Here is a 27,970-nt window from a genome sequence, read left to right on the forward strand (position 1 = left end):
TGTGTGCCACACTTGTTGTCAGTGGTCCCCAAAGGGTTTCTGGTGCCAGTACTCAGATTTATATCTGGAGCGAGCAGCCATGCGTGGATCTCATTTGAGCTCTCATAAATGTGAAGGACCAGAGAGGAAATTCTCCCAGGCACGGAGACAATCATTACACTCACAAGACAGCACCTCCACTGGGATTGAGGTGTCTGGTCACCACTAACAGTTTAAGATTGCCTAGAGGCTACCGTTTCTGGAAGTCGGCAGCATCCCTCACTGCCTTGGTTGCTCAGCCTAACACAGTGAGATGGTTTCCATAGGCGATTAGGGGAGCCAGGTTGAGAGAGGACCAAGCCCAAGCCAGACTCACTGCCATCGAGTCCCTGCTGACTCATCATGACCCCCTGTGGGTTTCAAAGATTGTAACTGTCTATGGGAGTAGACAGCCCCGAGGAGCTGCTGGTGGTTTTGAAGTGCCGACCATACATGTAACAGCCCCCCTTGTAACCACACCACCACCAGGGTTTCTTTGAGAGAGGACAGTGAGCTGTTATTTTGACTCTCCCAAGTTATCACAATCAGAAAATGATGCACTGGACACATGGAGCTGTGATTGTGTAGGCCTAGCTTGACTATGGAAGTCCTGTAGCCATTTCCTGTGGCCCCATGCTTCCCCACTCCTCGGGCTGCTGCACATACACAGGTGGTACCTGTGAGCTCACTCGGTGAACAGTCAAGTGTTCACAACTGAGGCCATGTCAGATGTCCTCTGGTGACAGAGGGAAAAGGGGAACCCAACTCCTCCCTAGTTCAAGACCTATTGCCAAGAGGCAGAGGTCAGACATGCCTCCTCCACCTTCTGCCCGTCCTTTACCCTATTCTGTTCCCCCCATGACACTCCACTTCTCTGTTGGATCCAGCAGTCTGTTGCAATGGCCACACAAAAATCAGACAATACTCATGATTCAGGGAGTTTATTAGGGAAATTAACAGGTACCACAATCCAGGACCACAAAACACTAAGATACAGCCGGTCTACAACAGCACCTTTCTCCAGCCAGCAGTCACGTCTCTCTAGTCTTCAGCCTCTCGGCCTTGTGATCGATTCCTTGGCTTCTGCTTCCAGGGGCCAGGAAGCCAGCTCGCTGCTTGTCCTCGGAGTCTCATAGTCCCAGCACTCCTGTCCTGTCTCATGGTCTCCTTGCCTTAGCCTCTGGCCTCGGCCTGGCTCCCTTGCCCTGTCCCATGGTCTCCAGTGCCTCTGGACTGGGTCTCGGCCACTTGAGAAAGAGATCTTTTACTTGCTCCACCGGAGACTCTTCTTTGATGGCCCTGGGATTTCCTTCCCCCAGCTGACTCAGTGGTAATGAGTTACAGCAGCTAAAACTGGCCCGTCCCTTCTATCAGTGTTAACACACACCCTATTTGCATAGCCCCGCCCCATCATTGGAAGGAGTTAGAGATGTGGGTAGAAGAGCCATATTCACTGCAACACCCTAATTCACGTAAACAACAGTGCTCCGCAAGCTGCCCCCATGTGGCTACTTCTCAGATGCGCCTGTATGGTAACATTTTAAAGGCTAAAGTTGTGTTAATGTTCATAAGGATGTTCTGTTAGCTTAAGCAGGAACATAGATGCTGCCCCACCCCACCTGGGACACAATGAAGCATCAGTGAGGTCAAACGTGACTTGAAAATATACTTTATTTGTCGTGACTTAGTCCCTCTGTAAAAATGACTACTTGTCACTCAAGAGTAGCTCCGTATTTCTCCTTCACTTGTTCAAGTGAGGTACCTCCTGATATTTTAACGCTTTATACACCTTCACCTTTATGAAAGACCTACCTTAGTATCTATTTCTGCTAATAGAAGGAAACCCGGAGAGGATGCTTGCTTTTATTAAAAAAGGTGAAAGGGAAACTAGCGTCTAGTGTGTGTATTGCAGCAAGCAAGGAGGTAGCGTACACTTGGGGAGTGGGTTGCCCACTCCTTCCCTGAGGACTGTAGTGTATGAATGCTCTATTTTATGTAGGCTGTGCATTTCTCATCATTTCTGCCTTTACGACATGTTATTTACTAGGTTATTTTTTAATAGTTTTATTAGGGGCTCATACAACTCTTATCACAATCCATACATTTGGTAGGTTAATTTTGGGGTCTGGTAATTCTAAAACGTATTTCCCATTCGTGTTAATTGCTGCTTCGCTCTTTGTGCCATCTCGGCTTATGAATGGTTTCATCAGAATTTTCTCCTTTTGGCGAGCAGGGGAAACATGTCATTGTTAAGTGCCCCGGTTTCAGATCTGAAGCTCAGACCAAGCACTTGATTTTTCTGTGGTCTTGTTAGATACCTGCCTTGACTCTGGTTTCTTCCACTGTTAGACTAGACTAGCCTCTATCCCCTAAGGAAATCACTTACCATATATACTTACGTATAAGCTGAGTTTTTCAGCACATTTTTAATGCAGTTTTTGTGGTAAAATTAGGTGCCTTGGCTGATATTTGGGTCGGCTTATACTCGAGTATATAGGTAAATGAAGGCCTGTTGTTTTTGTCATTCCTTTTAAACAGGAGTCCTGTCCCCAGGGATGGATTATGCAATAAACAAGTCAAGTGCGTTTTGGGGGCATCAACAAAACCAAGAGTACCGGTCGTCCAAAGCAAACATCCATAGATGCCAAGCAGATAGGACACATAAAAAAGCTAACCCTCTAGTGGAAGGGACCTGACAGGCATCAAGTGACATCGATACCATTTTGTGGCTTTTGTCTATGATGACAACTGCGTTTGCCTTCCCATTTTGGACCATTCAGGTGCAACCTTGTATGCAGCTCTCTCACGTCAACCACAGAAGATGTGCCAGTGGCACGTGTTCACTTGGCTTGTGAAGTAGCTGGTCCTATGCAAAGGGAGCTAAACTATGCCTTCCGAATGTGCATCCCCTGGCATTTGTGTCACGCTCTTCCCGATTGCTCTTGCCCACTTGGATAGGAGCTGGTGTCCGCAGTGGGCTCCGAAGATGCAGCATCAAAGACTGCAAAGTGAATGTGCAAGTTTTCAAGTATTATTTCAAGACAAAAACCACTCGCAGCGATCTGCAAAGGGTCTGCCAACAAGCACTGTATGGGAAACTAATGAAATTATTTCAAACTGCTTTGTAAGGATTGTTCTATGTGAAATGCCATGTTCCAAATAATTTTGTTTGTTCGTTTTAATCATTTTATTTGGGGCTTATACAACTCTAATCACAATCCATCCATACATCAATTGTGTAAAGCACATTTGTACATTCATTGCCCTCATCATTCTCAAAACATTTGCTCTCCACTTAAGCCCCTGGCATCAGCTCCTCATTTTCCCCTCCCTCCCCGTTCCCCCTCCCTCATGAACCCTTGATAATTTATAAATTATTATTTTGTCATATCTTGCCCTGTCCGACATCTCCCTTCACCCATTTTTCTGTTGTCTGTCCCCCAGGGAGGAAGTTATATGTAGTTCCTTGGAATTGGTTCCCCCTTTTTACCCCACCCTCCCTCCACCCTCCTGGTATCGCCACTCTCACCACTGAAGGGATCATCCATCCTGGATTCCCTGTGTTTGGAGTTCCTATCTGCACCAGTGTACATCCTCTGGTCTAACCAGATTTGTAAGGTAGAATTGGGATCATGATAGTGTGGGGGGTGAAAAGGGGGGATGAAGCATTTACTGTATATACTCGTGTATAAGCTGAGTTTTTCAGCACAAAAAATGTGCTGAAAAACTGGGGTTTGGCGAGGTGTAACATCTTGCTGGGGCACCCCTGAGGTAACGGGATGAGTGCCCATTATCTCGCAGGGATTGCCGTTTCTCCACTATTCATTCAAAGCCCCGCCTTTGAATATTTGTTTACTCATATCTAACCAATCCGAGCCATCCTATGACGTGTCTCTTTGAATAAGCCTTTTAAAGACTGTGTGCGAAGGATGTGGCATGAATGGATGTCATCTGGTCAAGCCCAACTAACCAAAGGAGGAACTCTCATGAACACTGACATAGAGTTAATAGCAAAGTGGGTTCGAGATGCATGGAAAGACATTCCAGAAGACATGGTGCGACGTGACTTCCAGAAATGTAGTATTAGTAATGCTATGGATGGCAGTGAAGACTGTGCTTTGTATGAAAATGACAGCAGTGATGGTGATGACGGCGATCTCAGTGAGGACAGCGTCTATGATGACCTCATACCAGCTGAAGCTCTGCATTAGGATATGGATGATGATGAGGAATCCAGTTTTGAAGGATATTAACTCTTTACATTTTAGCTTGGTTGCTGATTGAGCTCAGGGACTAATACTCTTAAGATATCATTGTTGATACCTATTTTCCACTTACTGTGCTGGTTTACTAATGTAAATGACTTGTCCTTTTATTTAAAATAAATATTTAAATACTTTACCCCACTGATGTCTCAATATTTAGTCATTTTATTTTCATTTGTTTTGATTATTGAAACTCACCAATAGCTTCTGCATTTTCCACCCTAGGCTTATACTCGAGTCAATCGGTTTTTTCTGGTTTCCCAGGTAATAATTAGGTACCTGAGCTTATACTCGGGTGGGCTTATATTCGAGTATGTATGGTAGGAACTAGAGGACAGTTGTATGTTTCATCATTGCTATGCTGCACCCTGACTGGCTTGTCTCCTCCCTGCGACACTCTTGTAAGAGGATGTCCAATTGCCTACAGATGGGCTCCACTCCACACTCCCCCTTATTCACAATGATAAGACTTTTTGTTCTGATGATGCCTGATACCTGATGCCTTCAACATTTCTTGATCACACAGGCTGGTGTGCTTCAAAATAATTTTTTTAAAACTGATGAATTTTCAAATTTCTTTTTGCTACTGTCCAAGTTTGCTTGTACAGTTTATTTTGTAAATGTTAAGGCATCCTGGCGGGGCAGCCGTTACAAAGACTTGGCTGTAAACCGTAAGATCAGCAGTTCGGATCGTTCAGCACTCTGGAAGAACCATGTGCCATTCTCTTCCATGAAGAGTCACTGTGAGTTGGAATTGACTGGATGACAGTATGTTTTCTAATTTTTATTTATTTTCAATTATTCATTTCTTTGCTATGGTAGAATCAAGTTTGAAAAATGGAGATTTTCTAAACAATTCCAAAGTTAGCTTTCTTTTAAAAAAGTAATGAATCAAAAGAGACCTCTCCCATTGATCAGTTGAGCTTAAGGGGTGTACAGTGTTGCATTCGTAATGTGAGTGCTGAAATTAATTCAGAGTAACACTATTACAGCAGAATTTTTCTCCAATTCTGCCTTTATTCTTTGCTGTACTAAATAATAATGCTGTGGAAAGTAGAAGAACCTGAGAATATGAGATTGTTGCATCTGCAGATCCCACGAAATACAGATCTTGCTTTGTGGTATAAATTCTTCTTCTAATGATGTACATTATTGAACGGAAAAAAGCCAAGTGATTGCCAACATCACGATGAACCATTTGAAAATGTTTGACAGAAATCTGGAAATAAACACATTTCTACAACCAGAATATTTTCCTCAGGTGCAAAGCTAATGGTGAAACTGGTAAGAGGGAGTGGGTACTGCACTCCCCATTGCTCATTTGTGTATGTTGTTTTGCTTACAAACTGTTGAGTCCTGAGTCACTTAATTCTTGACTTGTGCTACAGTCGAGTATGACTGATAACATGAAAGCAGTTCACAGAGATGGTATGTTGCCAGAGTTGACCAAAGACGTGGTTTTGGCTTAACCTAAGTTGTGGAAACACACATTATAATGGACAGTGTCAGTATCGGAAAGCCGTATTGCAGCGCGCTGCTGCTGTCGTAGGAAGAAATGAAGAATGTGAATTGCCACAAAATGGAAAATAATTTTTTTGTTGGGGGCTTTAGTTAAACTTACTGCTCGGTTTGCTCTATTTTTAGCAGGTCACGTGTCGAAATATGGTAACACAAGAAAGGACAGCCCATTGTCTATGTCTCAACAATGGGAAGAAGAATGAAATTTAATTGGTGATAAAATTCAACTAACTACTTTTTATAAAATAAAAGTAGCTTTAGTTGGTCTGCAGTTTCCATTACTTACATTTCTCCTATGGATAAACCTAAATACTATATATCGCCAACAAACGGAAACCTTGGTGAATGATTGTCATTTTGTACAGCTTAAAAAGTTTTCCCAGCAAGTCAGATACTTTATTATTTATGTGAAGCTTGCGAAATTGATTTTTCTAGATGCAGAGGCTGGTCCTATACCATCATACTGCCAATGTGTTAGGATGTTACAAAGGCACCACCCTGAAAATTTTGAGTGTATCTTTGTTTAAAAAAATAATTTTATTGGGGGCTCATACACCTCTTATCACAATCCACACATACATCCATCATCTCAAGCACATTTGAGTTTGCACCATTTTTTTAACCGTGTGCTGCACATTCACTTAATCTTGTAGGACATGGTGTAGTAGATTTTTGTCCATAAGGAACTGAATTTCTTTCCAGCCACTCCACAATTTTTTTGGGGGGGGCACTTCTCACTATTGAACAGTTCTAAGGACGTATTTAGGCAACAATTATTAAAATGCCCATCTAGTACCTGTTGAGAAGTGCATGCAGTAGCAACAAGTGTAATCCTAGAATTGTACACCGAGATTCTAAATGCCTTAGACTACTCCAAAGATGAGACTCAAGAAGGAGCTACCCAAAGAGACGCGACAGCAGCAAAGTGCCATCACTGGATTATGCACGCAGGATCCCTGGTGGCACAGTGGTTACGTGTTACTACGCTGCTAACTCCAAGGTCAGCATTCAAAACCACCAGCTGCTCTGTGAGAGAAAGAAAGATGGGATTTCCACTCCTGTTAACGGTTCCAGTCTTGGATACCCTCGGGCAGTTCTAGCCTGTCCTACAGGGTTGCATCGACTCGAAGGCCATGAGCTTGAATTTGGTTTGAGATCATGTATGAATTTACTTTGTTATATGGAATAACATTGCAGCATTTTTGCGGGGTGGTGGGGAACCAAACTAAGCAAATTTAAATAAGTGCATAAAAGTCTACCAGGCATTAACAGGGCAATTAAATAATTTAAGAGAAGATTTTGAAAACCCTTCAAAACAGATACTGCGAAAGCACGGATGACCAAGCAGCCTACCTCGCAGAAGCCGTCCAGGGAAACCGTGACAGTGCTCCAGGAATACTCCTGACTGCCGGGCATTTCCTCGAGCCTCAAACTGTGCCATCGTCAGTGTCCTTGAATCTTGAGTCAAAGAAGGGTGAGAGGGTAGGGAGTTCTTTCAAATAGATGTTCTGTCTTCCTGTGAATGGACCTGGTAAGAACTCCTGAAGGCATCCAAGAAATCAGTGCAGGCTCATATACAAACCTTGATGGAAAAGCGCCAGTTTCATTTTACATGAGAACTGAGCCTACAGGCTCAGGAAAGACAGCTTTTACTCACATGGGTATGTGTGAAGGAGTTCTGATTGTGAAGCGCATAAAACCTTGGGATAATACACAACCCACCAGCAGATACTCAGGAGAAAGATGAGACTCTCAGCTCCCATAAGAATTTACAACCTGGAAACCCAAAGGGGCACTTCTACTCTGCCCTGTCGGAGTCAGCTTGATGGCAGTGAGTGAGGTGTGTATGATTCTAAAATAAAATACTAAAATGATGGCAAGATATGTACAAATGTGCTTGATACAGTTGATGTGTGGACTGTTATAAGAACTGCACGAACCCCTAATAAAATGATTAAATAAATAAATGCTTTCCAATGTTGAAATTTCTTTATGCATATCCTAACTATATCGATCACAAGCCGTACAACAGAATGCTCATTTTTGCCACTAAAGATAGAAGCCCTCACTGTACATCAGGGCTTCAAGAAAGACTGGGTTCACTGAGCACCCAGTTTGCAGAAGGCTGTGGGTGACAGTGAAAGCCCAGCGTCCACATGCAGGGTCCCCACTTGGTTAAGCCTACGATGAATCCCACTGCCCTTTGACCAGGGGTGTGGGCATCCTTGCTATCAGACAGTGCATTAGAAAGTGGGCTAATGACAGATGTAGTTAGATTAAAATTAAACACCTTATCATTTGTTCTCCCTGTTAACCCTTTTTAAATTTGCTCTAGTTTTTATTATTTTCTGTGACTTTTTAACTGAGGGTTTCCTGTTTTATTTTGTTATTATGTTTTTTACATTTTTCTCTATTTGAAATCCTAGATAAGTAAATCTATACAAATAGTAACTTGATTAATATTTTCCTGGGGTTATGGCAGAGGAGGAAGGGGTGAAATGAGCTGCTAATGAGTACAAGGGAGAAAAAATGTTCTAAAATTGATCGTAATGATTGTACAACTCTTTTTACTATGCTTAAACTGCAGTGTATGATGTGTGAATTAGATGTTAATAAAACGTTAGATTAAAAAAGACTCCATTCATTATCCTAACTTTGTATAGAGGTAGCTATTGCTCAGCAGCTACATATGATAAAATCATCGAACAATTTGTCAGTGCAAAGAATAGGAGGAAATGTTTGTTACATTAGAAATGAAGGAGTTATCTCAAAACAAAAATATAGTAATTTGTTGTAATATTTTTCTGATTATTAAACATTCTTTTATGACATTTGCTGTATTCTGAAGCAAGCATCAAACTTGAAGTACCCCTCTAGTACATGTTGCCAAGCACATGCATGCTCTGTTTAAAGCAAAAGCGATCATTGTGGGAGAGCCACTGAATTTCACATTTATTATTAGACACCGACCGGTTTTCTTTATTTTAGACAATCTGGAATATTCTTTTTGTAGAAAACGTGGTCTACAGTAAAAATCTTAGTACCTCACATTTACAAAAAATGTTTCTAATCCAGCGCATCTCCTTCTGCTAAAATGGCGTACACTCCTTTGGTGCTCAGTTGCTACTGTGTTGCTGTCGCTGGTGTCCCAGTCTGTTGAAGCACCGTCTAGTCCTTGCTGTGTTGATGGAGCCCGTCCTGGTAGCCACTGTGCCAGAGCAGTCCTTGCTGCTGCTCCACTTGACCAAGCGTGATGTCCTCCTCCAGGGACTGGTCCCTCCTGGCAACATGTCCAAATATGAGACACAGTCTCGCCTTCCTCACTTCTGAGAAACATTTTCGTTCTACTTTCAAGACGGATCTATTTGTTTTTCTCATGTTTCTTGGCCAGCACCGTCGTTCCAACTTTAAAGGGAACGAACGGTTCTTCAGCCTTCTTTAGTCTTTGTCTAGTTGTCACGCGTGCGTGAGGTGACTGAAAACTCCGTAGCACGCCGGGAGCCCCTCGTCTTCAGAGTGACATCGTTGCCCTTTAACTCTTTAAAGAGATGTTTGCAGGCCTGTGTAATACATTTTACGACTTCTTGACTGCTGCTTCCCAGGGGTGTCGGTTGTGGGGCCAAGTAAAATGAAATCCTTGACAACGCCAATCTTTCATGTATTCATAATTATGTTGTTTATCGGTCGGGTTGTGGGACTTTTTATTTCTTTAGAGGTATAAATGATATTGATGCTAACTGTGATCTTCATCACTAAGTCCTTTAAGTCCTCTTCACTTGCAGCAAGCAAGGTGGTGTCAGCTGCTCCTTGCAGGGTGCTCATGGACTTTCAATCCCGATGCTTTGTCACATAGTCCAGGTTTGCATTGCATTGAGGAAGGCTAAGACAACACACAGGTTTGTAAACAAGGGGGGGCTACGCAGCGTAAGAGGAAAATGGAATGGAAAGATACTGGACCTTTTCAATGAACGTTTGGAAGCTCCCTTATGTATAATTCATTTTGTTAATCTGTTTCATTAGCACTTCATCCACATGCCATGCAATTCAATAATTCAACCAGATAGGGAAGAGTTGCACGGTTACCACCAGCACATTGGATTCTGGACCAGTTTCTCCTTGCTGTCCTCATGGGCCACTCATGTCTCATGAATGCAGGAGTCAGCAGAGTGAGGAGCACCGTCGATTATCAGTGCGAGGGCTCCCACGTGCCATAACCTGGTCCTAGGTGGTTGCTAAACAAAAGGTAGGGCCTTAGACCCACCAGTGACTCCAAGGGAGTAAGATGTTGTCCATTTCCTTAACGATTGCAATCTTGGAAACCCCGTGGGATGATCCTGCTGTCCTTTAAGGTCACTATGAGTTGGAATTGACTTGGGTGTATGTTTGGTTTTGGCTCACCAAATGTTTCAGAGTTCCTTAGTGGTGCTAAGGCTTAGGCATTGTGCTGCTAACCACAAAGTCATTGGTTCAAAGCCACCAGCTGCTCAGAGAGAAAGGCTGTCAGCACTAGAAACCCTATTACGGGTCCTTACAAGTGGATTAATTGGCTTTGGAGTTTTGTTAGTTTGTGTGTGTGTGTGGGGGTGTGTGTGTTTGTTTGTTTTTCTGCCTGCTGCTCCAGCTGTGAGCTTTGTGGCCCTCTTCTGGAGTGTTGATAAATTACACCCTTTCAGCCCCATGGCTCTGGTCAGAGTCCCTATTTTCAGTTCAGATACAATGTGTTGGCACTCCCTATGCAGCTTGTCTGTTTGCCTGTGGTAGTGATGTGCTCCGACGGATTCAGAACTCCGAACACACACAGAGCAGTGCAGCCTTAGAATTGCCCATTCCCTCTTTCTCTAAGTCAAGCTCGGCCTTGCGGCTCTCCCCCCCATCTATTGCTTCAAGACTTCTTGCAAAATGCACCTTATTTTCAAATGCCAACTACTTACAGTCTCACGTGTGTCCTTCCAGAGACTTCCAAAGTCTATATTTGCAAATGCACGCTCTGCTTTTTTACAGCACGAATAAGATGATGTTACATATCCTGTTCTGTAAAGTGCTTTTTCTACTTCCCCCTGCATCCAGTCATGCATCAGGTCTTTGCTGACTTACTTCCTTGGTTTATTTGAGGGCGCTTCAAAAAGTCCATGGAAAAATTCCATGATTTTTTAATTCCACTTTTCTATGAACTGTTCAAAGCCCGCTCATATTCCCTGTCCTTCACTCCCGCAACTGTCAGCAGTTTTCTGTCTGCTATGCAGATTTGCACCAGCATGGTAACTGCCCCGCCTTTTACCCCTTCAAGACCTGTTGGATCCTGCTAGATAAGATCCTGATTGAGGTTCTGCTCAGAAACAATCAATGAATCACAATTGACTGGAAAATAAGGTTCAGATTCCTTAACTTGATATGCGTGGCCATCAACTAGTGGAAACACCCCTCCCCTACCCCCATAGCCTTTCACTTCTTTATTTGCTTCCTGGGTGTCTTTTCCGCCAGCTGAACTCCGGGACTTCCTGAGCTTCCTCATTGCCTTCATCATTCATGCTGGTCCCCTGACTGGAAGGCCAAACCCACTTCGCCCCGTTTGCTTCATCCTGTCAGGCCTAACCCAGATGCACATCCCATCTAGCTGGAGCTACCGGTTTCCCTATAAAAATCCCTGGGCGCTGTTCCCACACATCTCTTAGCTGGCTTGTGTTCTGCTTGCTGGTGCGTATTCTCATCGTATATTGTACCCATCCAAGGAGATCACACTGAGTAAAGTTCGTGTCTGTTCCATACTGTCGGGCACTGGTTTAGTAGATGAACCTGGGCCTTTAATAAGCATTTACCTAATTCATGCAGACCACAGCGATTGGGCCCTAGAGATAGGTGGTGGTGCTGTCATATCTGATCATAGTGACCTGATGAACCAGGTACCGCCACCGCAGTCCTGCATCGTCCTCACGATTGCCCTTATATTGGAGCCCATTGTCGCAGCCACTGGGTGAATCCTCGTCAAGGCTCTTCCTCTTTTTGCTGTCCTTCTGCTTTCCCAAGCATGATGTCTTCTTTCAGGCTCATCTCTCCTGATAACATGCCCAAAGTATGGGAGACAGCGTCTCGCCATCCTTGCCTCTAAGGAGCATTCTGGCTGTACTTATTCCAAGACAGATTTGTTTGTTCTTTTGTCAGTATATGGTAAGTTCAATATTCTTCACAGCACAATAGTTCAAATGTATCAGTTTTTCCATTTTCTATATTCAGTGTCCAACTTTCACACGCATAGGAGGCAATTGAAAATACCATGGCTTGGGTCAGGCACACAGTAGTCTTTAAAATAACCTCCTGGCTTCAACACGTTAACGATGTCTCGTGCAGCAGATTTATCCACTATAATGTGCCATTTGATTTCTTGACTACAGCTTCCATGAGCATGGATGGTAGAGCCAAGCAAGCTGAAATTCTTCACAATATTAAACTTTTCTCCATTTATCATAATGGTTCCCTCTGGTCCAGGTGTGAGGATTTTGGTCTTGTTTACATGGAGCTATAATCCATTCCGAAGGCTGCAATCCTTGATGTTCATCAGCAAGTGCGTCCTTTGCTCATTTATATGTTGTGTCATCTGCATGTAATAAGCTTCCTCCAATACTGATGCCAAATTCTTCATACAATCCAGTTCCTCTGGTTATTTTCTCAGCATCCAGATTTTATGGTGAGAGGATACAACCCTGATACACGTCTTTCCTGATTTTTAAACCATATACTATCCCCATGTTCTCTTCACACAACGGATCGGAAACCACACAGTACCCCCTTGTTCTGTTTGTACAACTGTTCTGAAAAAGCAAAGCAGAATTCCTGCTGCAACAGAGTCTGTATTCTGGTGGGGGTGACCGGAACCAAGCCATGGACTAGAACCATGTCAGGTGACCATGCGGCTGTGATGAGACATGAAGCGGTGTCGGGGAGAGAGCATTTTTAGTTTCAGATGTAATACGGGAAATGAGTGATGCTCCCTTTGGGCCTGTGATTGCAACCTACTATGAATTTGGTTGGGTTTCCCCTAGAAAATTTTATTTCTGTTTATTGTTTTAGCTTTTGTAATAGTTGTCTCTTAGAGACTGTTGTGGGCTGTGAGGGCTTTGCCCTCACCGTGGGACGATCACCCTTTGCTCCGCACCTCTGTGGCTCGATGCATCCTGACTTGCACCCTCATAGCCTGGGCTTGGGCGGGTTCCTTAGGCTTGGCCTCCTCACCTGGAAAGTGGGCACTGTGTTGTCAGGACTAAGATAATCGGTACATAATGAGAACGGAAAGGGTGTGGAGCAGTGGCATCGGTAGGGTACTGTATGTCCAGTGTTTTCTACTGTAATTTTCCATGATGTTGGCCCCACACTGCCTGTTTCTATCCTGTTTGCCTTCCTGCTTTCATATCTTTCAGAAATGTAAACATGATTGGGACTGTTACATCAATGTAAATGCCGACTTTAAACTTATTTATTTATGAATTATGGACCAGGGCTTCTTAAACTTTTCCCACTAGAGACCCCTTTTTGCCCAGGAAATGTTTATGCGACCCCGAGTATTTAAGTATATAAACTAGGTATATAAGCCAAACATTTACTGATATTAAAGCATAAAGAAATTTATGTTAAACAATTCTTTGTTGCACATGTAATTTCACTATTTATTAAAGATTAAAGCAAGACTGCATAATAATTAGATGTGCCTTTTTTACATAAAGAATTAAATCTTGGTGGAATATTTGATACTGCAGGACGTAGAGCACCATCCATGCTTTTCAGAGACGATTGATATTTTGAGTTTATAATCCTCGATGCTGAGAACACCCCTTTGCATAAATATGCAGTACAAAATGGCAGAAGTATGTTTAGGGCCATTTCCGAAAGAGCTACAAATTCTGTCTTTATCATAAGCCAGAATTAGTTTATTGAATTTTTAGGAAAGTAATTTCTCAAACCTGTGTTGCATAGCAAATTCTTCTTGAACTTTTAATGGCAGATGGTTCATGTTTTTTACTTCATTTGAATATGGTTTATGAATCCAACTCAGTTTTTAGAATCAGTATTGAAGGAAATTATCTCTGAAACTGTGTCCTGCCCTTCAGATGACCGATTGTAATTTCTTTTTTAATTGTTTTATTAGGGGCTCATACAACTCTTATCACAATCCACACATACAGCAATTGTGTAAAGCACATTTGTACATTCATTGCCCTCATCATTCTCAAAACATTTGCTCTCCACCTAAGCCCCTGGGATCAAGTTCTCATTTGTTTCCCTCCCTCCCTGCTCCCCTCTCCCTCATGAGCCCTTGATAATTTATAAATTATTAGTTTCTCATATCTTGCCCTGTCCGACATCTCCCTTCACCCACTTTTCTGTTGTCCGTCTCCCAGGGAGGAGATCACATGTAGATCCTTGTAATCGGTTCCCCCTTTCCAACCCACCCTCCAATTATAACTCTTACAATTAAATCTTTGGGCAGGTTATTTTTAGTTTATAGTGGTAAATATATCTAAAGAACAATTTTTCTTTTCTATTCTTTCATGTCAACTTTTTTAGTAAAACTTTCAATTTTCTCTGAATATAATTATGTTATAATTTTCTTCCTTTAAGTGACATGTTTAAAAATAGAGGTTAAAATTTTGACAACAGTTTTGAAAGTCATAGTCATTATGAAAAAATTAAGAAATCAAATTTCTGTTAAAAATATAGCAAGTTTGTCTTTCAATTTCAACAATCTGTTTGAACTTACCCTTTCTGAGAGCCACCTTACCTCTGCATATAGTAATAGACTTCATGCAATAATCATGGCTTTAATGAAGTTAATGATTTTTAAAAATTATTTTATTGGGAGCTCTTACAGATATTATAACAATACTACCACCATTAGTTTCAAACATTTTCTTTATTCCTTCCTGTACCCTCAGGGAATCATTACTCCTGTTACTGTTTCTGAAGGGTTATCTCTCTTGGCTTTCATGCATCAAATGAACACACACAGGTCTAAAACAAAGACCATAATAGTAAGGGGTGGGGATTAAAGAACTGGAGGATAGTTATGTGTTTCATCAGTGGTATACTGCACCCTAAACTTATCATCCCTTCCATGTAGCCCTTCTGTAAGGGACTATCGAATTATTTTACAGGTGGGTTTTGTGTCTCCACTTTGTCCACGCTCCTTTGTGTCAATTTGATTGTTTGTTTTGGAACTTCTGATACCAGTTCCCATCAACACTTTATGATCACACAGGCTGGTTTGCTTCCTCCATGTGGGCTTTGTTGCTACCCTGCTAGATGGCTGCTTGTTTAACTTCAAGCCTGTAAGACCCCAGACACTATATCTTTTAATAGCTGGGCACCATCTGATTTTTTCATCATATTTGCCTTCAGCGATCATGTCGGGAAGGTGAGTATTATACCGTGCCACATAATCACACAGTGGCGCCCCGATCTTGTCTTGAGGTAAGATTCAAGTAGAGGCCCAATGTCCATCTGCTTCCTTGTTGTATTTACATATATATATACATACATAGACAAATATACCTATCTATATATTTACATATATACTTACTATATTTATACCTATAAATATAATTTTTACTTTTGAAGTGAATGGTTTTTATAGTATTGTGAAACAGCCTCTAACTGGTGATATGGTTTTGCCCACAAGTGCCCCCGGACAGATCATACAGTGAGTAACAGTGATAACTCCGTTGCTACCAACTTTAACTTTTGCTAGAATCCCACCATTCTCACCCACTACTGCTCCAGCATCCATTGTGCTGACCCACTGCATTTTTTCTACTGTAAACCTTTTGTGAAAAGTTCATCAGCTTTAAGATAGATAGCTTCCCCTCTTAGGTGCTCTTCCAAAGAGCAGCAAAACAATGCTTTATACGTGCTTCCTTTGTAAGCACATCTTCTACCTAGCAATAACTGTGCCATGCCAGAAATCGCAGGTGCTTCCTCTGAGTGGCAGACCTGGCAATATGCTGCTGGTTACTACCAATTTCAGAAATTCTTTTGAAAACATCATTTGATGAAGGAATTTTATGAATTTTGTCCCAACCCTGTCCCATGAACTAGTCATGACATTTAAATAGCATTAGGTAACATGAACACTCTTATTTTTGCAATCGAATATGAAGTTTTGTAAGATGGAAGTCAACACTTTTCATTGACGGTAACCTTTCTCAAGACGTTTTTTGTTATTGGATGGTTTAAAAAGTTGTTCGAAAGATTCCTATGGTGCACTACTGAGCACTGCATGCTTAGTGTTACACTGTCCTTTTAGTTTGGCTGGTTTCAGCTCCCCTGCAGCCAAAGCTTCATTACAAATTAAGCAAAGAGGTTTTTCCACACCATCATCATTATTAGAGGCACATCCATGTTGCAAAAGAGTTTCGACATATTATAACCCAGTGTGTCTAAGAGCAGAAGGAAGGCCATGGAGTTGGAAGAAGCCTTGGGAAATCAGCAGGGGAGGGTAACACAGCCAGTGTAGAGCAGGGTGAGGCTTCAGTGTGAGGTGAATGTGAGAGGAAGCTAGGAGAACACCGCAGGCGGGTGCCTGGCATGGTCTGCCTTGCAATGGAACAGCTTTCCATTTCTTGGTGAATATTCTGCAGAGCACGAATGGTATGGCAATCCCCGGGTGCCGCTAGCCTAAGTCCACCCAGAGGTGTCTCGGAAGAAAGGCCCGACAATTATGACCTAAAAATCAACCATTGAGAGCCCTATTGATCGCATCAGAATTGACTTGTGGTAGCTGTCTTTTGTTGTTGTTTTTTTACAAATAGTTTAATGTACCTTCCATTTTGGTCAAAAGACAAGAGATTCTATAATCTCTAAATACCAAAGTGACATTTCTTGTACTTTTGAAATATTTCTCAGTGGACTTTGTTGGGACTCTTCCTATAGAGACAAAACTCAAGAGAAAGTTGTCCCCAACAGTGCTCCCAGTGCCTGAAGTAGAGAGGCTGCACAATAAATATTTTTGGATATTGCATAAGGGAACACATATAAGAGACATTAACAAAGCGTATACTTCTCACTGATTCATTCTTTGAGGGAAAAATCACTTTAAATCAAATAATGTCTATATGTGTGATCACAAATGTGTATTTTAACTTGTGATTTTTCCGGATTCTTTTTGTTGAAGCAACTGATGTATATTAATAAAATTTTTGTAGAGTACATTGTGACACATTCTTTAATGCGCACATAGGAAAAGAAGTTTATTCAATAATTATCGAAGGAGCTCTGGTGGCACAGTATCTTACGATTTGGGCTGCTCACCCTGAGGTTAGCGGTGCGAGACCACCAGCGCCCCATGGGGATAGATGAGGCTTTCTACTCCCATAGGTCATTCCAGATTTGGAAATGTCCAGGAGCAGTGTTATCCTGTCTTATCGAGTTGCCTTGAGTCAGAATTGACTTGATGGCAGTGCACTTGGTTTTATAACCCAGTAGTTGAAGATTCCACTACATTGTCATCAGTATTTTTGCCTCTTTGGCCTAAATGTAACCACTTATCCACAATTGAAAAATACCTGAATATAAATCAATATTGCTAACAATATCTCAAGTAAATACTGGCAGTAATTTATGAAATTATATTTGCATTTAATTTTTTAAAATGATGTTCACACGCATGCAGCAGTGATGTAGAACTTAATGGTGACAGTTACATGAGTGTGGTTGTATAGTGGTTGCCGTTAGTGCATGCCGGTTTTCCTATTACCAACAAGATCAACAAGATCACTATTCAGTGAGTGATTTCTTCTCCCCCTCCCCCACCCATGTAACCACTAGTTACCATTCTTGTCATTTCATGCACATGAGACATGACAGTATTAGTCTTATGTGATTGATTTATTTTGCTCGACATATCGTTGCGGTTCCTTCCTGTTGCAGTATATTTCAGAACTTTGCCTTTCATTAATATCGACTAGTTTTACATTGTATGTTTGCAGCACATTTTCTATATCCGATCACCTATTGGTGGGTACCTGGGTTGTTTCTCCCTTTTTGCTATTGTGATTAATGTGCATTCATGTCTATGTGGGGTATCTTCAAAAAGTTCGTGGGAAAATTGGATGAAAAGATAACAGAATTTTTCCACAAGCTTTTTGAAGCCCCTTCATATGCCTGTCAGTGTTTTCCCTTTTATGCGCCTAAGACATGTCCTTAAGATTGAAATTGCAGCATCCTATGGCAACCCTGCTGTTTCCCAATTGTTGTGTCATTTCCCCTTCCCGTCGCCATGATTAGGGCTTTCAGTTAGCCCTACCCCCTCCGTTGCTCATTTTTGTCTTTGTTTTGCTTTGTTTGTATCTTAGCCAGACCAGTCGAGGTGCAGTGGTTTCTGCCTGTTGTTTGGGTTTGCATCTCCCTCGTGACGAATCATGCTGGGTTTCTTTTCTTGCACTTGCTGGACAATTTTGTATCTTTGGAGAAAGGCCCACCTATTCAAGTCCTGTGCCAAGATTTTTGTCGCTTTGTTAAGAGGACCATTTTGATTAGTCGTGCAGTTAGGAAATGGGGTCTGGGTTTCCCGGCACATGTGTTAAGACTGAAGGAGTGAGAGCTCTGTGCATCTGTGAATCACAGCTTGAGTGTGGGCTTCTCTCTGGTCTCCCCTGGACTGCACTTGCCTCTGACCTCTCCAATATATCTTTTCACCCAAGCGTGCCGAGCCTTAGCTGAGATCTGTGGCTGGAGAGAGGAGGGGAGAGAGTCTCTCTAGGGTCCCACTGGAGACTTGTGGAGGCCTCAGCAAAATGTGTCGTCGTAGTGAAAAGGATCCCATAATGTTCCCAGGAGGAGGGCAGTTCTGGGTTTAAGCCACAGGGTATTAGAGCTGGGGGGCACTTTATGAAGAAGTGAGGCAACTTGATCTTTTCAGATTTTGGAATGGACTCAGGGGAAGAGATGAAGGTTATAAAGCTGTGCACGAAACATGAAAAACAGCCCTTCATTCATAGTACATCGTAAGGGTGAACTATTATTTTTTACATGCTCACGTAAGTAAGCATGTTTTTAAGTACATTTCACATATTTTCAACATGGAGTATGAGTATGGGTGGACTAGAGAAACAAATTCATATGTGTGTAAGAGAGAGAGTTTTATACCCAAGGGCAATTGTATATTAAATCATCCCAGCCCAGGCCAGATGAAGTCAGTACGTCTGATATTAACCCACATGTCTGATACCATTGTATAAAGTCCTCTTCAGACTCACGCAACACATGCAATGACGCTGCAAGCAAGAATATCACAGGCCGGTAGGTGGAAAGTCTTGTGGATCCAGTGGCAGTGGAAACATCTCAGCACTGGCGTGGGTCTACACATGACTCCTCCAGCTCCAGGGCTCTGGCTCTCATCAGCATAGCTCCATGTGGCTTGTCAACAGGAATCCGAAGCGAAGAGAGTGTCTCCCACCTCCAGGGAGGAATATAGGAGTTCCCAGAATCCTCAGGAGAAGGTCATGCCCACACAGAAGCCTCATTGACTGTGACTTGATTGACAGGCTAGACTCCACCCCTTCGCAGGTTGACAGGAGATTAGGCAACTGCCCCATATGGGCAATAATTGATCTTTGTTTAGTGCTTTGCAGTTTCCCCTGTTTATTCTGCACCAACGCTTTATGAGTCTTGCTTCATATAATCCTCACAGCTGACTTATGGTTGGTATCATTAATTATTTCAATTTTACAGATAAAAAAGGCTGATTTAGTTGTAAGAAATCACTAGTAGGTTACAAGTTGGGCTGCTCACCACAAGGTCAGCAGTTCAACCTCCAGCCACTCCGTGGGAGACAGGTGAGGCTTTCTGTTCCCATAAACATATACTGCCTCAGAAACCCCAAAGGGCAGTTGTATATTCTAGCCTGCAAGGGTTTCTGTGATTGGAATCTACTCAGTAGTAATCTGCAGATTTGTTGGGTTTCAACCCAGGCCTGTCTAACACCAAAGTGAGTTTTTCATAGTCATTCCAGCCTTTAGAGAGATCCCAGTTCACAGTTGAGGAAAGCGGGTCCGCCGAGAAGCCTAATCCCAAGTCAAGCTCTCTCACCAGAGTACCTCTTCCTTGATGCACTGCTCGGGGTCTGGCTAGTCACTCCTTGACTCCAAAGGGCCTTGTTTGGCCAACTCACAGTGACCAGTGAGATGCTGGCACTGAGTTCTCACACACGCCTTGCTCTGGGCCCTCCCTTCTAGGGCTGTTGGTAAGGAAGCACTGCCCAGATGGTGTTTATTCTTGCATGACTACTATGTGTGTATGTATATTTGTTGATTAAAATATTACTTGCTGTATTTTGTAGCAACATTTAAAAAATAGTACACAGTTCTCTTTGCCAACAAGAATGTTGCCAATATTTCCCTTAACCTGTCACTTACCAAATTTTATGCCACCTGGCCTGGGATCAGTAAATTGGTCTCTGCTGCTAACCTGTGTGGAATCCTCCTGTTGCTTCCCCTTGCCCTGGGATCATATTTGAACTTTTAATCTTGGCCAGCCAGGCTGGTACAGCCTTGCCTACCTTGTGCCCTGACCATCTGGTGGTCTTTGCATTCTCACTCAGTGCACTCCAGCACACTGGCCTCCTGTCAGGGTCCCTGGACATGCCAAATTCACTTCTGAGAGATTTCGCACATGCTTACCCCTCTGCTTGGAAAGCAATCCTTTTCTCTTAGCCCTGAAGATGTAAATGTGGTTGGGCTTGTTGGTAATGACTGGCTTACTTGTGCTTACTTACTAATCTGTAGTGATCAATATGACACTTTTTTTCTTAAAAAATTCTACCAGGTATGGCTATTGTACATCTTTTTATGTGCTCATTGGCTATTTGTATATCCTCCTTTGAGAAACTCCTATTCATGTCCTTTGCCATTTTCAGTTGGTTCATTTTTATTATTGATTTGTAAGAGGAACCCTGATGGCAGAGTGACAGTGAGTTTGTGTTTTGAGTTTGGGAAGCGTATTTTATGTAGATTCGTAATGCAATTTCCTTTTCAGATACATGATTGGCAAATCCATTCTCCCATTCGATAGGTTGTCTTTCACTTCAAAAAAGACTTTATTGTGGTGAGAGATATATTACATAATATCTGCCAAACCCAGTGCCATCGAGTCAGTTCTGACTCCTAGCAGCCCTGTTTAGGGCTCCAGGGGCTGTCAGTCTTCATAAGAGGAGGCAACTCTGCATTTCCTCCATGGAGCCATTGGGGAGCTTGAACCACCAACCTTGAGGTTAGCAGTGCAATGCTTACCCAACAGTGCCTCCAGGGCAACTCTTATGTGTATGTATAGACATATATATACATGTTTCTGCATGTTGTAGTCATGTTCATATATCACACACAGGGGGGCATAGTTACACAGACTTCCTGGACTGGTTTACTGGATTAACGGCTCTACAACCACAGTCTGGTGGGCCAACTTAGTCAACTGACATCACATAGTTCATAGAGATACTTACTGTTCTGCTCCCAGTGAGTAGGTGCTCTGGAGCCATGATGATGACATGCTGGACTGCTAGCCCCAAGGCCAGCCATTTGAAACCACCCGCTTCTCCAAGGGAGAGAGAGTAGGCTTTCTCCTGTCAGAGAGCTCCAGGCTTGGAAACCCGCTGCAGCAGTTCTGCTCTGCCCTAGAGGGTCGTTATGAGTCTAGCCAAGAGTGTCTGGGGTCCTACAAGCTTGTAGACAGCCCCAATTGTCTCTGTATTCACCTGGACCAAATGAAAATGAAGGAAATCAAAGGCTCGCAAAAGAAAGCAGCCCACAAGACTAATAACCCACGTGAGCTGCAGCCTCTTCTAACCTGAGACCAGCGCTAGAGGCTGCTTGTCTGCCACCATCAACAGTTCAGGCCAGGGATACAAAAGAGGGCTCTGATGGAATGGAAGAAAAATGTAGCACAAAACAGAAGTTCCTAAAAAAAGACCAGAGCTCCTGGACCCACAGAGAAGAGGAAAACACGAGACAATTACCTCACGATTCCTTTTGAACTTGGCATAGAAGCTTTTCCTGGAGGCCACCTTGCAGCCAAACCATGAATTGACTTACAAGGTAAACAGTGGTACCTGTGAGTAGTAACGTGAGACCTCAATGTTTGCACAAAAGCAAAGGCAAGGATGGGAAGGGAAGCTGTCTCCATGGAAGCAGAGCAAATAGAATGGGAATCAGGATGCCTATACATGACAGTTGTAACAAATGTCATGGAAAATTTATATAAAAATTGTTAATGGGCACCTAATTTGCTATGCAAACTATTTAAAAATATATTTAAAAAAGACTAATACAAAGTAAAGAGACAACCTACCTACAAGGGAAAAAATCTTTGAGAATGATGTAACTGGTAAGAAACAAATATCTAAATTATATATATAGGAAATTTGTGTAACAGCACAAAAACCCGTAACCCAATGGACAAAGACTATGAACAGACATTTAACCAAAGAGGGTATTTAAATGGCTAGAAGCAACCTGATAAGATGCTCAGCGTTAGCTCTCAGATAAATGCAAATGTAAACTATAAAGAGAAACCATTTTATTCCTCCCAGGATGGCCAGTGAACCTTGGTGATAGCGTGGTTACGAGTTGATCCACAAGGCCAGCAGTTCAAAACTACCAGCAGCTTCAGGGAAGAAAGCCAGACTTTCTAACTCCTGTAAAGAGTGACAGTCTCAGAAACCCACAGGGCAGTCCTTCCCTGTCCCATAGCGTCACCGGGAGTCGGCATCGACTCGATGGCGGTGAGTGAGAGGATGGCCAAGCTTTGAATAACAAATTGGAGGGAGTGTGGAGAAATTATTGGAACCTTCACCCAGTGTTGGTAGGAGTGTACGGCCACTGTGGAAAACGGTCTGATGAGCCCCCAGAAAGTAGAGGTTGTGCCGCATGATCCAGCTGTTTCACTTCTAGGGAGATGCAGGGACAGTAACTTATTCCATGTGACTTTCAGAGCCAAATTTTTCTACCTCCAATCAAATGACCTTTTCCTACATGGGTGTGGACAAGAAGGTGGGGAAACACACTGATAAATTCCCCTCTGAGAAATAATTAACAGTATTCATTGTGATTGCATCCTAAAAAAAAAAAAAGTGGGGGTGGGTGGGAAAGGAAAAAAAAAGAAGAAACGTTACCTCACTGCCTTTGCCTCAATTCTGACTCATAGCGACCCTATAGGACAGGGTCGAATTGCCCCTGTGAATTTCTAAGACAGTTATTATCTATGGAAGTAGAAAGCCTCATTTTTCTCCCAGAGAGCAGCAGGTTGTTTTGAACTGCTGGTCTTGCAGTAAACAGACTAATGTGTAACCCGTATGCCACCACGGCTCCTGAGTGTCATCCTGCTGGGTATAAAATGAGCCCTCCCAGGAGCAAAGTGGGAAGATAACCACTCCCAGCGAAGAGACAGGAGTCGAGTGCGGCCTTGGGCCCATGAGGGGCCTGTGTCGTAGGTCTCCTTCACTCAACAGACAGCTTCGACATCTGAGAAGTGTCAGAGTAACAGTGTGGAACTCGGAACCAGAACATGAAACAGTGGGGGACTTCCCAGTCCGAAAAGCAAGTAAAACTGACTGCTTTGGGGCAGGAGACTGGCTGGTGAAGTGGGTGACTCTGGGCACTTGAGTGAGGGAGCTGGGCTTACTGACTCACCAGGGTGGAGCTGAGTGCCTGCAGGATGGGGTCTACTGGAGTGGGGTGTCCCTTGTCATTTAAGGAGCTGGGTTCGCTGACACAGTGGGAGCTGGGTGCCTTTGGTGGAGCGGCATGCCCTCTGAGCATTTATTAGCAGCTCTGAAAGAACTTTGGAACATGTCTTGACTGGACCACTCTGTTCTGGACATTTCTCACTGGCATTGTCACTGTTAATGTCCTTAATAAGCTCTTTAAGCATGGATATTATCTGTGAGTTCTGTGTGCCCATTGCAACGAAATAAAGAACATCGCGAAAATGTAGAGAATGCTGTGGAAGACAGAACGACACAAAACAAGAATGCTGAGAGCCACAGAATAATTGAGACCCCAGAGATCTTAACGAGTGACACCACACATAATGTGCATCTGTGTTCTTCGCAGGCAGCGCTATTCACAATAGAAAAAATGGGAATAACCTAACAGCCCACCAACGGAGGAGTGGGCAAGTCAAATGTGGTCATGAAGACAATGGAATACTCCCCAGCAATCAAAACGGGTGCCCCACACTGGGGAGCATGGATGCACCTTGGCAAAATATTATGTTGGGCAAAATAAATACTGTGTGTTTTCCCTTATGAGCTGACATGAGCAAGTACATGTTCAGAAACGAACATTCATTAGTGGTTATCAAAACCAATGAAACCAAACTCACTGCCATCGAGTGGACGCTGGCTCATAGTGACCCCATAGGACAGGGTAGAACTGCTCCTGTGAGTTTCTGAGACTGTGACTCTTTATGGGAGTGGAAAGCACCATCGTGCTGTTATTTTTGGTGATGGGAAAGGTAACCTTGAATTAGGATGAAGTGTACATAGATTGACAGACCTAAGTGGTATCATTGAAAATGATGCCTCACAAGAAAAAGAGGACCTATTTGTAATGGCTCTGGTGTATATAACTGTGAAACAATAGCAAAACAACCAGAAAGTGTGGGTACATATGTAGATACATAGGCATATGTGTGTATAGATATGTATATATGAAGAGGTTTTTTAAAAAGCTCATAGAAAATGAAATAGAGAATGGAATTAATCATGATATTTTTGAAGATTGTGTACATGCATCTGTGACACTTAAATTGATATATATAATAAAGTTCATAGGGGCATAGTTATGGGTACTTCTTAGATCTAGCCAGACATCTCCAGGGAGTAGATTTCCTGGTTTGAAGGATTGGGATCATAGTCTCATGGGGAATCTTGGTCAGTTGGTATAATACAGTTCTTAAAGCTATGTTCTACAGACTAATTTGGTGAGTCATATCAGGTCTCAAAAGATTTAAGTCCTAAAAGCTTGTGGCTATCTGAGATACAATTATTGGGCTCTATTTGTCTGGAGCAGAAGAAAAAGAAGGAAACCAAAGATTCGAAGAAGAAATTAGTCTACAAGACCTGGCCTTGTCTGTCCTGAGATCAGAAGAACTAGATGGTGTCCAGCTACGACTGCTCTAAGGAGGGCCAGAAGAGATGGGCTCTGAGGGAGCGGAAGAAAAGTGTGGAACAGAACCTTAAATGTCCTAGAAACAAGAAAAGAACAAGAAAACCAGATAGACTGAAGTGGTTTACATTGGAGGATTGCTGAGACTTTTGCCCTAAGATATTCTTCAAACCTTAAACTGAAACTGAGAAACGAACCCCTGAGGTTACCTTGTAGCTAAGGAACAAATTGGCTCACCATGTCAGGACTGCCCTCCTTTAAAAAACAAAACAAAACACCTGTATGAGACCAAACGATCAGCAGTGACTGTAAACAGAAATGTCAATGTATAAAACCCACACCGTTGACACTGAGCGGAGTCTGACTCCTCCTGTCCTTCAGGACCGAGTGGACTGCCCGCAGAGGGGCTCCAGGGCTGTGAGTCTGTACAGGTGCACGCAGCCGCGTCTTTCTCCACAGAGCAGTTGGTGGGCTTGAACTGCGGACGCTTAATCCACTATGCCACAATGGCTGCTTGGAGAAGGTCAAGGAGCCAAGGGGTAGGGAGAGCAGATTAATACAAACAGAACCAGCAGAATGGAAGAATGACATTGTTCCTGCGCTGTGAAGAGTATAACCAGTGTTACCAGACAGCTTGTGTGGAAATGGTTGACTGGGAACCTAGACTGCTCTATAAATTTTCATTGAAAACACAATAAAATTTTACTTAAAAAATAAAACAGTGGGATTTTTTATCTCACTTTCAGGGGATAACAGTTGTTGACTTGTTCAGCTCTGAACAGATATGTCAATGAGGATGTATGCCTCTATGTGCAAGTTAAGATGTACATTCAGATTTGTGAATGTGTACAAGCATCTATTTTTGTTCAGCTGCATTTATGTTGGTGTGTAAGCGTCTTCACAAGTGTTTGTATCTTTTTATGTCACTGAAATAAGCATTCTGTGATTTTTAAAAATCAGTATATCTGTGATGGTTAGGGATTAGGTCAACCAGACATTTCTGGGTCAGGGTAGGGCAGAGCCCAACCTATCGATGAAGTCACAGCCTAATGACACCAAAGAGGTGTCATTTTTTTTTGTATCAGAGAGAGAGAGAAAGAGAAATCGAGCAGAGTGAAATCCTCTTTGGTCCTTTGCCGTCTGTTGGAGCTGGATCTTTCTCAGTCTCCTCTTGTGTCACCTGCTGATCCCAGATGCCATCAACGGATGGCTAGTGATAAATTTCAACCGGCCAACTCTGGACCTCTGCGCCCACCAGCTTGTGCCCCCCTTGGTCTCTGCTTGGTGACTCTGCTTCCTGTTTGTCTGCTTCCAGCAGTCAGGAGAAGCCTGACTGGAACCGGACTAGACTTACCTATCGTCCCATACATTTTGCCATGTCAGTGTGTACACGCCTTACCTCATTCTTCTTGTGGGTTGTGTCATATTTCACAGAATGGATGGGGCTTTATTTCTTCAACCAGATCCTCATTGTCAGGTCTCTGGTGTTTTCAAAAGAGCCATGGTGAACATCCTTGAATGCTTCTTTCTGTGTGTGTATATTATTTTTTTTCTGCTAGCTAGCTAGAAGTAGACTTGATGATCATGCTTTCTGTCCGAAAGTAATTTTTTATCTCTTTCTAAGCTGTTTTATGTCTTGCACTTATTAGACATAAAACAAATATTTGCTGAAATGAGTGCTGAAGAGTTGTTATTCTGGGTTTATCCCTAGCCTGCTATTTTATCTCCTTAAGTTGTTTGGGGACACCCTCTCACCTGTCTGCCTTCCTGTGAAATGAATACAAGGTTTGGTCGTCTGGCCTTCATGAGGGAGAACCAGAGTTAAAGGAGCCAAGCAGCCTGTTGATTCCTTGCTGTCGGTGTGCCCCTGGCTGGTATAGCATTGAGCGAGCTGTAACTCTGCCCTCAAGGGCTTGATGAGCCATTAGGATGGAGCACAGAGGAGATGCTGCACGTCCCTAAAAGGCATACCTGTGATCACGAGAATTTAAGACTAGAAGACATGATTCTTGATGCTCTTAGCCAAGATTTCACGGAGATGGGTGCACCGAGAGAATCTTACAGGAAGGGTGAGATTGAGACAGGTGGGCATGGCCGGAGGTGGTGCATAGGGGGCATGGGTGCTGGTTCTTGGCAAGAGGACCACGTAGGGGCATGCAGAGGAGGTGAGAAAAGTGAGTGCTCACAGTCTACTGAGCAGAGCACAGAGCGGATTGGGAAGTGGAAGGAGATGAAGCTGAAAAGTCTGTGGAGGACATGCTGTGTTAAGCCTGGCATTCCAGGCGTGTGCGTGTGGCATTGACGTGATAGGCACTGCTGACCATGTGCTTAGTAGCCCACAGTGCCATCAGGTCTCCTTGGGTACGGCTAAGGGGAGTCTTCATTTCCAGAGGTTCTGATCTCCCCCGCTCCCTCTCTGACTCTCCCCACAGCTGTCTGATCATGTGGTGAACCGTATGAAGGGTTCCAGTCAGCCTTCGGAAGTGAAGCAGTCAACCCTTCCCCATAGCACTCCTCCTACACCTGCGTTTGATGCTCCAGAAGGCAACGCTAGAGCCCCTGCGAAAGGTATGTGGGCGGCAGTGATCCCACAGAGAGGCTTCTGTAGTGGAGGTGAGAGGGGAGCACACGCTTGTCAGAATGCATGGACTACGACTGACTGCAGCTCCAGGCTGCCCTGAGTGACGTGACTAGCTCCTTTCTGATACCGGCTTTCCGGGGGAGCACAGCTCCCCGGGTTTGATAAGGGCTGCAAGGGCAACGAAGTAGCACGCGGTAGTCAGAGCTCATGTGATTTCAGTCAGACTCTTCTCTCTCTTTCACTTTTCTCCATCTGTAAACACCGAGGCCGAAGGACTTGGTTTGATCACTCAGGTAAGAAGATGCTCTTAAGAACCTTTAAAAGAAGCATGACTGTCACTGCTGGCTTTGTGCAGTCCAAGGAATGATTGGAATTTTTGTGCTTTGGGCCAAATAAGCAGGAATTGAGTCAGCAACCTGGGGGTCAACCTTTGCATCTCTAAC

General features: G+C 43.2%; 1 protein-coding gene across 1 annotated transcript in view; it reads left to right on the forward strand.

The window, feature by feature from the left end:
- The window catches only part of CHCHD6 (coiled-coil-helix-coiled-coil-helix domain containing 6), a 375,967-nt gene that overhangs the window by 11,804 nt on the left and 336,193 nt on the right, over nucleotides 1-27,970 (forward strand). The window contains exon 2 of the mRNA XM_075550254.1: nucleotides 27,379-27,514. Within this exon, the coding sequence (XP_075406369.1) occupies nucleotides 27,379-27,514 (136 nt within the window). The remainder of the gene's footprint in view (nucleotides 1-27,378; nucleotides 27,515-27,970) is intronic.

The sequence above is a fragment of the Tenrec ecaudatus genome, chromosome 5, assembly GCF_050624435.1.
Source record: "Tenrec ecaudatus isolate mTenEca1 chromosome 5, mTenEca1.hap1, whole genome shotgun sequence".
NCBI lineage: Eukaryota > Metazoa > Chordata > Mammalia > Afrosoricida > Tenrecidae > Tenrec > Tenrec ecaudatus.